At 44.6% G+C, this 16,812-nt stretch overlaps 2 protein-coding genes across 2 annotated transcripts; both read left to right on the forward strand.

Moving 5' to 3' along the window:
* Positions 1–3,550: 3,550 nt before the first annotated feature.
* LOC308323381 (solute carrier family 45 member 4-like) lies at positions 3,551–5,647 on the forward strand (the record flags this gene model as incomplete). The annotated part of the gene is made up of 1 exon (XM_080775109.1): positions 3,551–5,647. The coding sequence occupies one exon, from the start codon at positions 3,551–3,553 to the stop codon at positions 5,645–5,647; it is 2,097 nt and encodes a 698-aa protein (XP_080631235.1).
* Positions 5,648–8,035: 2,388 nt separating this feature from the next.
* Positions 8,036–11,290, forward strand: LOC308323382 (solute carrier family 12 member 7-like; the record flags this gene model as incomplete). Its single annotated transcript, XM_080775110.1, has 1 exon — positions 8,036–11,290. One exon carries the CDS (start codon positions 8,036–8,038, stop codon positions 11,288–11,290), a length of 3,255 nt encoding a protein of 1,084 aa, XP_080631236.1.
* Positions 11,291–16,812: the final 5,522 nt, after the last annotated feature.

Consider the following 16,812-nt stretch of genomic DNA (forward strand, 5'->3'; position numbering starts at 1 on the left):
TTAAAGGAAATGCCTCTATGTATATGTAATTTGATTAGCGGTATACTGTGGTTACTTTGCGTATGCACCGTCCCAGCATATGACGTCAGGGTTCACGGACCGGTCTGTGACAATATAAAGGTTGGGAACCCCTGGTTAAGAGGAGACCACATGGGGTACAGGGCAGGCTTTATTGGTCTGACTGTCATTAGAACAACCTACCTGAAACCTTAACCTAACCATAACCGCAAGCATGGGAGCAGCGTGACCATGGGACCACATGTCTGACCGTTGTTTATGGACTTGGCTTTTGTCTTCAAGTCTATGGACTTGGATGGCCTATGACGTAATTTCGGCAAGCCGTGCATTGGGGGGCACACAATTTGCCTCACTTTTTGTGCTTAAACAATGGTGCTTACTCAAAACTGGCCATTCATTATCAATGGCATTTAATGTTTGTGTTTACACGCACACTAAAAGCTGGACATAGGAATCACACCCGTGTGAAGTGAGGAGTGCTCTTATAATCATACATCCTCATACATCATCTCATTCTGGCCAATGACAATTTCCGTCCTCACTTTTAGCTTCAATATGTACATTGCTCAGCCAATGTGCCGGACTTAGCCTTTCATAGTCCCACAAAGAAATAAAAGTTCAAGACGGAAGTTCTCGGAATGTCGGTATGCCGGTGTGTAACCCTGCTTTTGCCACTTTCCGATAGGACGTTCACTTTCTCTTGGAAGTAATGGAACTAATATAGTAACTAACTATAACGAATAGTCGAGGCCCTGCAGTGAATCGTTTAGCACTGTACAAAGGTGTTCTGATCGCATTTCACCAAAGCCGATAACTCTGCAGTTATTTCTCCACTGTCTCGAAATCTTAACCAAATCTTTGGTTATGACTGCAAGCTCATTTACTTGATTTATTTTTATTTTCAACTTTGGTGATCAGGTCAAAGTATCAGCATCATCTGCAAGCTGCTTTAGCATGCAGGGAATTCACTTTAGAACCCTAACGCTAACCTAAAGAAAGAAAAAACAACCACAACCATGCTGTTTTCGTGCTCATACCCAGCCAGCCAGCTACCCAGCCACACACATAGCTCCGTAAGGGAGTGGTTGCACCACTCAAAAAGGGGGGGAAAACCTAATCCTGAACCTACGTTACGTTTCCTCTGACAAACGGGTTGCTGTCTTATACCCCTCAGTGTGTACTGAGTTTCTAGCCTGCCTGTTTGGGTATATAACTAGGAAACAGGCAGCAAGAAACGCCAGGAACGATCCACCAGAAGCCACCATGGGGATGACACGCACGCTGTCCATTTCTACCACAGGGCCCAGGGCCAATGCTACCAAGATCTGGCTGATATTGGCCTGGCAGGATAAGATGGCACAGTCTATACCAAAGCCTCTTCTGGTGTTTTCTGGGCTATGCTTTTATTTCATGGTATCGACCCAGTAAAGCATAAGGACAGTAGGAGATGATCACATCCAAGAGACCCATGCTACTGATCATCACCATGGCAATGTAGACATTGGGGAAGATTGCCATGACAGCAGTTCCTATGGAGAACCCCAGGGTTCCCAGGATGTAGATGACCTTGATGCTTAGGTCAAAATTATCCAAACACTTCTGAAGGAGGGCAGAACAGACAGAAGCAGTAGCAGAATTGACAGCGAGGCCCCAACAGCCCATCTGCACGCCCTTGTTGTAGTTCTGGAGCTCAATGGAATTAGCTGGTGCCGTGGGGTCTCCGTGGTAGATAACTTGTCCCATGAAGTCAGTATAAAACACAGCCGCAGCTATAATAGAGAACCATGTGAGATGACACACACATAACCTCCACAGTTGGCTTGGCATCTTCAGCATTGAGATCCAGAGTAGTCGTACAGTGGTGCGCCTCTCTGGTCCCCCCTCCGATCCCTCAGACGACAGACTCCTCTTCTCTGCATGCTGTTGGAAGTCACATGGGTCATTAAGGCTGCGGGAGGGGGGATTGTCTGGGGACCTCCAGACGCTTGCCCTGGCATATGGCACACCTGTGATCCTATTCGTCCAGAGTGTGAGGGGATGATGGATTGTTGTCGGTTGTACTTGTGAGGGTGTGTTGCGATTGAGGTTGATTTGCTGAAGGGGTGGTTACCTTGTTCAGTAGAGTAGTAGTAGCCACTCACTGGGTGGGAATGACCAGAAATAGACACAACTTCTTCAACGATTTCAACTGAGTCAAAGTGGCCAACATGGGTAGAACGAGGAGGAGAGGAGGCCTCCTCCATCTCATACTGTGACTCTGTTATGGTTAAGGCTGAATCACTGTTACTCCTAACACACTTCACATCAAGGAAGTCCATCTCCAACACAAGATCGACAGGCTTGTCTTCAAGAGCAAAGTTGTCCTCTCCAATCGGGTCAAGGACATTAGGCTTTAAAGAGGATTGACTACTGGAGCGAGTGGAGTCCCTATCTGCTGTGGCCTCTGCCTGGTGGGATAGTTTGAAAGGTCGTTCGGGAATACTGAGCATTATACAGTATAACAGAGATGATGACGATGGTGGCAGTAAAGAAGAAGTCCTGTTCCTTGGACTTAGAAACAGTGCTACTCCCAGAAGCAACCCCACAGACAGGGCCAGTATGAAGGGTCTTCTCCTACCCAATCGTAAAGTGCAGCGGTCACTGGCTGAGCCAATCACAGGACCTAAAATCAGACCCAGTACAGGACTGAGGAGCCAGGTTAAACTATGGTACTGCTCTGGAAGGCCTATTTGCAGCAGCAGTGGAATTACAAGAGCACTTTCCATGGAATAGCAGAACTCGCTGCCTAACATCACTGACCCATGCATCAGCCAGCGATGCAGTGGTTTTTGCTGCATCGCTGGATGTGTGTGTCATTTCTTCGGCCTGTTCTCCTCTCGGAGGCTAGTTACCTCGTTGTCCACTGTCTCCTGCTCTTCTTCCATAATTAAATATTTTCCCTTAGATACCTCTTTTGCATGCATACCCATTGTATCAATGGGTATGCTACAATTTATTACACAAATGACGCATACAAGTCTGCTTTAATGCATCATCAAATATATGTCAGTCTTCCCCAAATATGGAGTTCCAGAGGCGTGGCAGAAATACTAATACATTTTGAACAAGGCAGGGTGTAACAGCATGGCTTCCCTGTGGATCATGTTGATTAAGTCATATTGATGTCTCCACCAAGTCTGATGTTATATTTGATGACGTGTAAAAGCGGGCATCACACACTATGAATACACACATAAGAGAGAATATATATAAATGATCTTCGGCACAATACGGAAATTTGTGAGTGTTATTTTCAACTTCAACATCTGTTGCTCACCGGTCGTAGTATTCATAAGACTTTGTGTGATAAATAGTGGAATACCCATTTATCCATCAATATAACGTAAGAATGGTATCTATGGAAATAGTCCCACATATGATAGAAGAGCAGGGGGCAGTGGAGGTCCCTCTCTAGGTATTCGCTCCTCATCCTCCCCTCCCAGAGGATGAGGAGCAACTCACGAACTCACGAATACCTTTGCATCGCTGGGTGATGCACGGGTCAGTGATGTTGGGCCGTGAGTTCTGCTATGCCATGGAACGAGCTCTTGTAACACCAGTGCTGCTGCAAATAGGCCTTCCAGAGGATTACTATAGTTTAATCTGGTTAGTCAGTCCTGTACTGGGTCTGATTTTGAGTCCTGTGATTGGCTCAGCCAGTGACCGCTGCACTCTACGATGGGGTAGGAGAAGACCCTTCATACTGGCCCTGTGTGTGGGTGTGCTTCTGGGAGTAGCACTGTTTCTAAACGGCCCGTTGATAGGTTTGTCTATTGGTGACACCCCTGGTAGCCAGCCATTCGGCATTACCCTTACTGTGGTGGGCGTGGTGGTACTGGACTTCTGTGCCGACGCAACTGAGGGACCAATTATATCTTACCTTCTAGATGTTGCCGATATTGAGGAGCAAGATATGGCTCTAAATATACACTCTTTTTCTGCTGGGATAGGTGGCGCTTTGGGCTATATCTTAGCTGGTGTAGACTGGACTGACACGGCTTTGGGTCGTGCATTTAAGTCACAGGAACAGGTCATATTCCTCTTTACAGCCATAATTTTCATCATCTCTGTTATACTGCACATTCTCAGTATTCCTGAGCAACCTCTCAAACCATCCCACCAGGCCAAAGGCACAGCAGAGCGGTACTCCAGCAGTCAATTCATGAAGCCCAATGGCATTGATCCGATTGGAGAGGACAACTTTGCTCATGAAGACAACCCTGTACATCTTGTGTTGGAGATGGACCTCCTTGATGTGGAGTGTGTTAGGAGTAATGAGGACGTGGCCTTAGCCAAACCAGACACAGCCATCCAATTAGATCCCGATCTTGACTCACCTAAATTCCTCCCTGAGGTGCATTATTTACCTGCAGAGTCACAGTACGGGATGGAGGAGGCCTCCTCATCAACGAACCATGTCAATTACTTCTCCTCTCCTCGTCATTCTCCCCCTGTTCTACCTCCTCCTCCTTGTGATACTTCCTCCCCTGCTGCGGAGATGGTAGAATTGCAGCCCACAATCCTGCTAGAGCCTCAGATGAAAGACAGGACGGATGATCACTTTGACTCCACTTGCATCCTTGATCTGCTGGAGCAGGGTAAGGCTGTCAATGGAATCAAAGAGGCTGAGTCTAGTTCTGGGCATTCCCACTTAGTGAGAGGCCACCACTCTACTGAGCAAGGGAACCTCCCATTCCCAACACACCCACACATGGCCAACCGACAACATTCCTTCCTCCCCTCACACTCTGGACAAATGGTATCACAGGTCTACGATCTGCCAGTGTCTGGCACTCATCAGGCAATCCCTTCCTCACACATCCTTAATGACTCATGTGACTTCCAACAGCATGCGAAGAAGAGGGTTGAGGGCTCAGACCTGGAGGGGGGACCAGTGGGGGCCAACACTGTGCGACTGCTCTGGCTCTCAATGCTGAAGATGCCAAGCCAACTGTGGAGGTTATGCGTGTGTCATCTCATTACAAACTTCTCTATTCTAGCTAAGGGTTTGTTTTATACCGACTTCATGGGACAAGTTATCTACCACGGAAACACCACGGCACCAACTAATTCCATTGACTTCCAGAACTACAACAAGGGTGTGCAGATGGGCTGTTGGGGACTAGCAATCTATGCTACTACTGCTGCTGTCTTCTCTGCCCTTCTTCAGAAGTATTTGAATAATTTTGACTTGAGCATCAAATTCATCTACATTCTGGGAACCCTGGGATTTTCCATAGGAACTGCTATCATGGCAATTTTCCCCAATGTCTACATTGCCATGGTGATGATCAGTAGCATGGGTCTCATGGATGTGATCATCACATACTGTCCTTATGCTTTATTGGGTCAATACCATGAAATCAAAGAGTATGTTGAGCATAGCCCTGAAAATACCAGGAGAGGCTTTGGCATTGACTGTGCCATCTTATCCTGCCAGGTATGTATCAGCCAGATCTTGGTAGCATTGACCCTGGGCGCTGTGGTAAAAGCAGTGGGCAGTGTGCGTGTCATTCCCATTGTGGCTTCTGGTGGATCGTTCCTGGGCTTTCTCACAGCCTGTTTCCTAGTCATGTACCCAAACAGCTAGGCCATACTCTCACTGAGCACAATGTTAGGTAAAAGAGAGCAACCCAATCACTAGGCACAAACAAACATAAAGTACAGTAATGTTTGTTTAGAGTATGATCTTTGTTTAAAGGAGTGAGGTGCCCCTTACTTCACTCAAGTGATTTTTGTAGAAGTGTTTCTGGAGCCTCAAAACGTTCAATTTGAGACACATTGCACTTCTTTTTTGAGTGGCGCTAGCTATCCCCTTCAATGCATGGCTTTTGAAGATTACGTCATATGGCAGCCAAGTCTGTGGGATTTAATGTTTCGAGCAAAATCATTCTCGTATAAACGTAAATCATTTGCTAGCCAAGTCTATGGACCTTTGAGGATATTACAATGTTTGTTTAGAGCAGGTATGGCATAAATCGTTCCCCAGTCAAGTCTATGGACTTTAATGTTTGTTTAGGGCACTAAATGATGGCATAAGACGTCATGTGGCTGATGGAAATACAGTGGGAGGCCCTCACTTCACGCAAGTTTTCACTGCTGTTGCTGCACTGATCTTAATCACTGCCGTGAGTAAGTGAGTGTACACTTGGTTGGTAAAGTCCAGATGACAACATGATGTGAAATTTGAATATACAGCTTTTGTCCCCACACGTCTCAATATTTGCCATTGACAATGAAAAGAGAAATTAGGTCAAGTGTTCGCCAAATCTGATATAAATTAAACATTTAAACATTAAATGCTATTGACAATGAAGGGAAAATGTACGTCCTATGTAGATGAGCAACTCGGCTAACCAATCACATCGGTCGGTGTGATTGCTTGTCGGTGGGAGCGCTTGGCCAATAAGTGACCACCATTCTTGATGATGATGTACGATGATGTACGATGACAAGAGCGCCCCTCAGAATCGTTTTGATTAGAAAACAAGGGATAGTAAGTAGGCTACATGAAATCAAGGATTGACTCAACAATTTGTTGTCACTCTACACTTCTGCACAACGAACAGATCAGGCTGAACAAAGAGAACCGATGGAAATCACTTGGAAACCAGCCTCGGTAGGGCCGGATCATCAATAGGAAGTAGTGGCACTTGTCAAGGAGGGCACCACATGATTAGGGAAAACAAAAAACATCGGCAATTCGAGTATATGACCATTCCCGGCGTCCCGTAGCATGGCTTCCAGCACTGTACTGACAGTCTGTGCATCTAAACCAATCACAGCGACTGGGGGGGGGGGGGGATGTTGTGGACAACTGGTTTGGGATTCGCTTACACAACGACCGTCTCAACCAATCACAGCGACTGTGAACATCTTTTTGAGGAAGTGTGCTGGTGTCGGCAGTAAAAAACAAACAACTCCAGCTTCAAACCGGAATTTGCTTATATTAGATGTTAGATTAGATATTAGATGATTCTGCTTTGGAAGATTCGTCTGGTTTCCAGGAGCACTAGGCCTACACGCTTAATTATTGCCACAGCCCATATCAAACCACATACTTTATTCCAGTCCAAAGCTTAAAAAAACCCTTTGAGATTAATAGTGACAATAGTGACAACTTTTACAATATCTCTATTACCATTATCCAAATTAATTCCTTATCATTTTTTTACATTTTGGAAAAAATAGCTCTTTTGCAATGTGAAATGCCACCGAATTCTTAATCCTTTTCCTTGTCTTTATGGGCCAACTTGTGAAAGCTGCATGCTTTTATTGTGAAAGCAAAAGTTTCTGAATGTTCTCGGTTCTCACAGCCATATCCGCATGCTGAAAATAGCAGATCTACAAGCTCAGCGTCTGGAGCTTGTAGATCTGCTATTTTCAGCACGGAACATGTACGACGTAGAATAAATCAGGCATCACTGTGCTTCACTAACTGTGTGGGAGGGAGTTGTCTTTTGTTGGCCGTTCGGGGCGATATGGATACATACCTCCTCAACGCAAAAGTAACAAGCTATTGGAAGCTATTTTTCGTGGCACATTATATATTATGTACGTACTGTGCCTGTGGAATGGGGAACCCGGGTTCGCCTCCCGGCTGAGGCTACACTTATACTAATACATGTAGTTATTTTCCACCACTGAAAGTAACACATTAGACAAGTGTTCCTTTAACTCAGACTAGTGTACTCTTTTGACCAGTGGTTCTCAACCTTTTTCACGTGACGTCCAAATGATCATGCATTTGGCCACGGACCCCCATCTAAAAATACTTTGTGCCGAATATAAAAATGTCAGTGCTCTATGCCAATTTCAGGTAAATGATGGTCAAACTGCAAGGGTGCATGGCAACTATATGTGTTGTGTGTGACATCAGATCTTCTTTATAACAACCTATATACAGTAGAATGTTTGCTACCACCAGTCTGGAGTTTGAGTTACAGTGCTCCACCGTCGTGCCTCTTTTTGCCCTGCGATGGAGTGCCAGGAAGACGAAGGGAATATGAGCGACACTGTGGTCGTGCAGATCGGTGAATGCAACCCTGTGGTCGTGCAGATCGGTGAATGCAACCCTGAGGTTGTGCCCATCGGTGAGTGCAACTCTGTGACCGTGCCAATCGGTGAATGCAGCGCCTTGATTGACACAGACAATAATGACATGAGTAACAACTATGACGGCAAGAACATGGCTCTCTTCGAGGAGGAGATGGACAGCAACCCTATGGTTTCATCTCTGCTCAACAAACTGTCATACACTCTAACTGAGGGCACTGAGGAACACAAGGCGGCTGATGACGATGAAGGACACAAAAAGCAAAAGAGCAGCGCCAAGCGCCCTCAAATGAGAACCTTCATGGGGGTCTACCTGCCCTGCGTCCAGAATATCTTGGGGGGGGTCATCTTCTTGCGTCTCCCCTGGATTGTCGGCACAGCAGGCCTCGTCCCAACTCTGGTCATAATGTGCATGTGCTTCCTTTGTACGTTTTTGACCACCATATCAATGAGTGCAATTGCTACTAATGGCATGGTGCCAGCAGGAGGCTCCTACTATATGATATCCAGATCTCTGGGTCCAGAGTTTGGTGGTGCTGTGGGCCTCTGTTTCTACCTGGCAACAGCCTTCGGTGGCGCTATGTGTATATTGGCTCATGTAGAGGTTTTGCTGACCTACATTGTTCCTCAGGCAGCCATTTTCATTGCTGAGAGTAAGGAGGGGGAGTTGGATGCCTTAATGAATAACATGCGTGTTTTCGGCACCTGTTTTTTGGTACTCATGGTGATGGTTTCCTTTGTTGGCACAAAATATGTAAACAAACTGGCATTGTTCTTACTTGCCTGTGTCCTCATTTCCATCATATCTGTTTTTGCTGGCGCCATCAAGTCCATATTTGAGCCTCCTGACTTCCCTGTTTGTCTGTTGGGGAATCGCACGTTGCGAAACCATAACTTTGACAAATGTCTGAAGACGGAAATCATCAACAACGTGACCGTCACGACCGAGTTGTGGAATCTGTTCTGCTCAGGGCCGGAGAATGACACCTGCGATGAGTACTTCCGTGTCAATGAAGTGACCGCGCTGCAGGGGACCCCCGGGCTGACCAGTGGAGTCATCTCAGACAACCTGTGGACGAACTACGGTCCACTGGGCATGCTGATAGAAAAAAGGCACCAGGCGTCTATTCCAGTAGCTGATAATTCCAAAGACCTCTACAAACCATACGTGGTAACCGATATCATCACCACCTTTACCATCCTGGTTGGCATCTACTTCCCCTCCGTCACATGTATCATGGCTGGCTCCAACCGATCAGGAGACCTGAAAGACGCCCAGAAGTCCATCCCCATTGGAACACTCCTGGCTATTGCCACCATTTCCAGCATCTATATCACCTGTGCTTTTCTGTTTAGTTTCTGCATTGAGGGCGTTGTGCTACGAGATAAGTATGGTGACTCTGTGAATAGGAACCCTGTGATTTCCACACTGTCCTGGCCCTCATCTTGGGTGATAGTGATTGGCATCCTATTTGCCACCTGGGGATCAGGGCTTCAGTGTATGACTGGAGCTCCACGTCTGCTCCAGGCCATCGCAAAAGATGGCATAATACCTTTTCTACAGGTGTTTGACCATGTTAGAGCTAATGGAGAGCCCACCTGGGCGTTGCTGTTGACTGCAGCAATCAGTGAGATTGGCATCCTCATGGCCTCCTTGGATGCTGTGGCTCCCATTCTCACCATGTTCACTCTAATGTGTTACCTCTTTGTCAACCTGGCCTGTGCTCTTCAGACCCTGCTCCGCACACCCAACTGGAGACCACGCTTCAAATACTACCACTGGGCTCTGTCCTTCCTTGGTATGAGCTTGTGCCTGGCGATCATGTTCATGTCCTCATGGGCCTACGCTATCACAGCCATGGCCATTGCTGCCTGTATCTACAAGTACATTGAATACAGAGGGGCGGAGAAGGAATGGGGAGATGGGATCAGGAGTTTGTCTCTTAATGCTGCACACTATGCTCTTATTTGCCTTGAGGAGTCGCCACCACACACCAAAAACTGGCGGCCTCAGTTGTTGGTACTACTTAACTTGGACACAGATCTGGCTGCAAAACACCCTCGCCTTCTGTCTCTTACTACTCAATTGAAGGCAGGGAAAGGCCTGACTATAGTGGGGAGCGTCCTTAAAGGAACTTATCTCAAGAAGGAAACTGAGACCAAAAAGGCTGAGCAGAACATCAAGTCATCTATGAAAGCAGAACATACCAAGGGGTTCTGTCATGTTGTGGCATCCGCCAACCTGCGAGATGGCTTGTCCCATCTCATCCAGTCAGCCGGGCTGGGAGGGATGAAGCACAACTCGGTCCTGATGGCCTGGCCTGCCACCTGGAAGCAGTCCAATCTCTCGCAGTCCTGGAAGAACTTCATAGAGATTGTGCGTGAGACCACGGCGGCTCATCAGGCCTTGCTCGTGGCCAAGAACGTGGACAGTTTCCCCACCAACCAGGAGCGCCTGGGGGAGGGCACCATCGACGTGTGGTGGGTGGTTCATGACGGTGGGCTGCTGATGCTGCTGCCCTTCCTGCTCCGACAGCACAAGGTGTGGAGGAAGTGTAAGATGCGCATCTTCACTATTGCCCAGATGGAAGACAACTCCATCCAAATGAAGAAGGACCTCCAGATGTTCCTCTACCACCTCAGACTGGAAGCCGAGGTAGAGGTGTTGGAGATGCACGACACTGACATCTCGGCCTTCACCTATGGGAAGACGCTTATGATGGAGCAACGGACTCAGATGCTCAAAAAAATGCAGCTGTCCAGGATGGAGCGGGGGAGAGAGGCTCAGCTGATCCATGACAGGAACACGGCACACCACGCCTCCCGCCGTGACAAAGCCAGGACGACTGCACATGAGCCGGTCCACATGACCTGGACCAAGGATAAGCTCTTAAGCGAGCGCCATCGACACCGAGAGTCCAACGGCAGTGTGCCCTTACGTGAACTCAAACCAAACCAGAAGAATGTCCGTCGGATGCACACGGCGGTTAAGCTGAATGAGGTGGTTGTGAATAAGTCCCAGGGAGCTCATCTGGTTCTGCTCAACATGCCCGGGGCCCCTAAGGACAGAGAAGGTGATGCAAACTATATGGAGTTCCTGGAGGCTCTTCTAGAGGGCCTCAACAGAGTCCTATTGGTCCGCGGTTGTGGTCGTGAGGTCATTACCATCTACTCTTAGGAAAATAAGATAATAAGGTCTTGTGTAGATCTCGGGATCCACATAATGCCATAATGAGTTCCTTTACTGTTGCTTTTTGAGGGGCGCTATAAGCCTCCCCCAGGCGCCCGGAAAGCTGGGCATAGGGGGGCTATAGCCTATAGCCCCCCTATGCCCAGCTTTCCGGGTTTGTGTAAACACAAACATTGTCTTGTGACCTCATAGCGATGATTTGATTGGCTCAGAAAAGTACATATTGAAGATAAAAGGTGAGGGCGGAAAAGTGAGGTCATAAGGGCGCCCCTCACGTCACACGGGTGTGATTCATCTCCATGTCTTAAAATGTCCTCGTGTTGCATATGTGTAATATCTCCTCAGATGGCAGAAGGAATTATCCACTACAAAGTCAAATCAGATCATCTGGATTTTGAGGTACACATGGGTATGGCAAGACCTCACATTGATCTTGGACTTCATGTGCCATCAGTCATATATGATGTACTGCTATAAGGTTTGGTTTCGGCCTGATCCAAGCCCCATTGAATTCCATTAGAAAATGTAATAATATTATAATTAAGTAAAATACTAATTTATATATATATATATATATATATATGAAATATATGAAATAAGCTCGCTGTTGGATGAGCTGGGTTTTTTGTTTATTATAAAAGGGACAGGGTTTTGCAGCAGAATTATTTTTGTTCTCAGATCATCTTGCGTCCTTGAGAATTGGCAAAATATACTTGTATTCTTGCTATTAGATGACATGATATAATCGCATGTGTGTCAAAGGAATTTGACAAACTAAACCAAAAACAAATGTGAAATGGGACATAATGCTTTTGGTGCTTTCAGTAAATGTTGATATTGATTCTGTCCCCTGCGTGTGTGGCTCCACAAAGTGTCAGCCCCAACAGAAAGATACTATAAACTGAAAGACTTGACGAGCAAGAATTGGAGGTCGTTTACTTCACACTTCACATGCTTACAATGCTTCTCCAGAAATATGTGAAACTGAAAATAAATGCACAAAAAGCTCTTAATAAAGCATAAATGTAATGCCTAAATTCTACTTACAGCTAGACAAGAACAAGCACTACAAGACAAGTCATAGTAAATGCCATGGTAGGCATGCAATTAACCATAAATCTCACAAATGTCAAATAAACCAACAAAATATGCAAAATTATTCTTAAAGATGAATTATGTAAGTAAATCACATACAAAGCTACAAAGGAGCATACTGTGTAGAGTAGACTCTGCAGTCTGTAGACCTTTGTTTTGAGAGACACAGACCAAGGAAGCTTACAGAAGGAAAGGAAATGCTCACGTGACTGGGCTGCAGCCATCCATGACACTTTCATGAGAGGCAAAACTCACACCGGAAGTTCAATGAACATGGCAGTGAATGGAGCCGCCTGGACCAACCAACTCATAACAAACAATATTTCTGAACTTGGGCCTATGCTTCCTTGACGCTGGCATGGTTTTCGTTGCGGGTTTGAGTAAATGGCGACGCCCCCCTGTCAATCACCACACGCCCCCAAGGCTTGCATCAGCATCACAGTCTACCCAGAAACAGCAGTATTTCAGCCCTAGAGAGATTTCGCCTGTACTAGCAATTTCGCTACCCTAAACAGTTTATTAATTCAACACAGCTTATTAATTCAACACTGTACTATTAATCTTTCGCCTGCTCTAATGGATAAAATTGGACCTAAAGTATAAATATCGTCACACACGCACACACAAAATATATACTAATATTCAAACTTTAAGTATTTGTGATTTTTCTGGTCTTTCAATATTACATTTTGTTTGCTAATTTCTCAAAGCATATCAAGTACCAGTAAGCCAGCAGCATTGGTGGTGAAAACAAATAAGTGTATTTTTCCATTTTCCTTGATTCAATATCTGGTGTATAGGCAACATTGTTTTGCAATATCAAAATGAAAGAATAACTTTATGCCTACTACAAATTAAATAAATTATGATGAAATGTAAAAGAAAAGGAAAACCTCTCAGCCCTATTCATATTTCTTTGTCGCCACGGGAGGAGGGCATGTGTCATTTAAGCTTTTAAACACTTTAACTTTATTTTAACCTTAAACTGAAAAAATTAAGAGAGGCGCTGGAGCCACAAAGGGAACATGAGAAAGAAATAAAGGGAAGCGCCGATCTGCGCACAATCAATGTATTTATTTGTCTACTGACCTTCAGGCAACCTTAAGCTGTTTAAAATAGCACTATGAGCTTGTAGATCTATTTAAAACGTACACCTTATGACAGTGGTTCTCAAAGTGGGTTAAGAAGCAATTTTTTACAAAATATTTTCCTATTAAAACATTAGAGACCACCCCACGTCCGAAACTGTAGAGAAATGAGTTACCATGTGGGGGTCCCTCTACTAATACAGTTAATATGTGACCGTGGTCAAAAAATAGTACCACTGATATAGAAATAAGACATTTGTAGAATATGATCTCATGTCTATAATTACTGCACTGAATGGTTATTTGTTTGGGTGTTTGGGTGTGTTTGGAGAGTGGAGTGCATGTGTCCTGGTGGCTTGTGTGAAGGATGCTGTCGTCCGGTAAAACAGATTAAATGTTACAACATAATCATCAATCTTATTTTTCCCACCATGTCATAACTGTCGAGTGTAGGGACCACCTGATATAAAAGTGGATTATATCGCATCTTTGATGTATTTACAAACTGCTTACAAATTCCTGTATACTCAAAGTAATGCCTATAATACTTACTCTCTTTGTCACAAAAGCCATAAGGGTGGTCACCATGAGTGGTGTCCTGGTTGCTTGGGTGAAGATGTGGAACGCAACCTACAGATGGTGGACACAACAGGCCAAATTTAATTTTCTGTTGCGACAATGTACAGTAGTGTATATTGTGGACACATACATGCAGTGTATTACAACTTACCCTTTCCATTCAGGTCCTTCACTGGCACCAAAGGCTGCAGCAGGAGGTTGAGGGATGTTGCACCTGAAAGAGATAATTTCATATTTGTTAATAAAATAGTTGCCATGTAAACTCATTATTTCTCTATCCAAAAGCTGGTTTGGCCTGTAGCTGATGTTCTTCAGAATTACCACAGTTGGATACTGTGGTAAATGTAAGTCCACCTTAGCACTGAGACAAGCAGCAGAAAGATACGTGAGCAACAATAGTTTAATTCAAATGACAACACTTTGAACATACTGTGAACAAATTTACCTGTGTACCACAATGTCTGATCATGTCATCTCAAGCTATACAAAATAATACATAATTCATCATAACTCATTACTCATTACTCATTACGCATTACTGATGGTACAACACTGGGAGTGTGTCCTGTTTAACCATTACTGACCTGTAAGACTGGATACTGAGAAAGATTACCACAGTGCATGTACATCACCGCAACTTGATGGCTGACACAGTACTCAGACATGCCTGCTGTACGCCTGTAAAGAGACGAGAGAAGTGTGTCTGTCTGTTTGATTGATTGAAATATTTATTAACAGTTTGCAGAATTACAGTACAATTCAAGCACAACTCGATACAAAGACTTAACTGTGAGTGGACGACCCAATAAAGCATTATACTTGTTTACAAGAGGGTCCATGGTCCACCTTGTTCAATTCATCAAAACATTTAGAGACGTACAAATAGACACTTATATAAAGCCAAAGAATAGAACGGGAATTCATCATAAAGGAGGTAAAAAAGGAAAAGAAACATATACAGTGTCAGTGAGGGGAGAAAGGGGTGGGTGGGTAGGGTGTGTGTTTAAAAACTGGACATATCATTTTGTTACACATATCCTAGCCCAAAATGTTCGATTCTCGTAGAGGTTATCGTCAGAATCGAAAAAAACCTCTACGAGAATCAAAAATGTTGGGCTACACATATCCATAGGATTGAATTAAAATGCTTTTTATTGTAGAATATTGAATGCACGGGTGCTAACCCGCACACGTGCTCAATCCTAACATTCGTGGCCCTGGGGTGAGAACTTTATATTTGAAATATGAACGTTTATGTACACGTTCACTTTGTAAAAATGTAACAATTAAGTCTCGCCATGACTCGTGAAGAACGAGCGGCGTTATGAGAAACCAAACATTAAAACATTTGGTCCAATAGTGCTGGTATAGTGTGGGTAGTATGGGGCTTTGTCATGTCTTACCTTATCAAACTGTATTTATCCGTAAAATCGATTAAAAAATAGAAGTTGTTGTCACTGCATGGTGATAGAAGTTGTTGTCACTGCATGGTGCGTCTTGGCGCCGTGACGCAGTGACTGGGGGGCGTCGCCATTTACTCAAACCCGCAACGAAAACCATGCCAGCTTCTCAGCTTCCTGGACACAGTCAGTCAGACCAGGAAGGAACAGGAAGTACAACAAGAGCACTGGGAACATTTAGCAGCAGCAGTCTTCAAAGCAACCACTAGATGGTGTTAAATGCTCTTTTCCTTCAAGAGACATGACACCAATACTTGTACTTTTACTCAATTGGATACAGTCAGTGACACAGGCCTATTAAATGTACTCTAGTAAAATTACAATACAGGCCTATATGTATTTTTTATGTTGTGGTATTGATACTTTTACTTTTAAATGTTCAGAAGTTACAATGAAGGTCACGGTCAAAATTACATAATCAGTCATGGGAACAAGGAGAAAAAGAGGCCATAATATAGAAATTCTGTGCCTCACTAGTATTCGCTGCCATTTGTGTCCCCCATGACATGATACATATCCCACACACACTAAACACAATGGTGGAAAGTAACTAAGTACATTTACTTGAGTACTGTACTTAAGTACGCAATGTACTCAAGTGCTGTACTTACTTACTTTATACATTTTGCATAATGAGTACTTTCTACTTTTAGTAGAAACGTACAATCATACAGTAAGTATATTTTGATACCAATACTTTTGTATACTTTTGGCCTGAAAATTGTCATTGCAAATTGTCATACCTACGGGCGGTGGTGGGTAGGAGGAGTGGGGGCTCCTCACTGTCAGGTTAGGCCTCACTCACACCTTTCGATCTAGCATACAACATTGATGCATGCTAGATGTAAGCAAGATGTAAGTGTCATGGCCGCCCCAATGCATTTCAAATGGAAGTCACATGGTTTGATACAACATCTTGGACTACAAGCTGTTGTATGGCTTTCGGCTGTGTTTCGACTGCCCCCCTCCCCCTCATACAACACAAATGTTGTGTCAAACCATATGACTCCCATTGGAAATGCATTGGGGCAAGATGTATCACACCCTTTGTATACAACAAGCATACATCAGTCTGTTGCGAAGGTGTGAGTGAGGCCTGAGTCAGTAGGATACAACAATGTGACAACACACAAGTATGTGGAGAAGAATCAATTGGCACGACGACTACAGTACATTGAAGAGAATAATGAGTACTTTATACTTTTGGTACATTTTGATAGCAATACTTTTGTATACTTTTTCCACCACTGTAGGAACAGAACAGAGTAATCATCATACAATTATCATC

Source organism: Protomyctophum bolini, assembly GCF_963924005.1.
Source record: "Protomyctophum bolini genome assembly, chromosome: 11".
Taxonomy (NCBI): Eukaryota; Metazoa; Chordata; class Actinopteri; order Myctophiformes; family Myctophidae; genus Protomyctophum; species Protomyctophum bolini.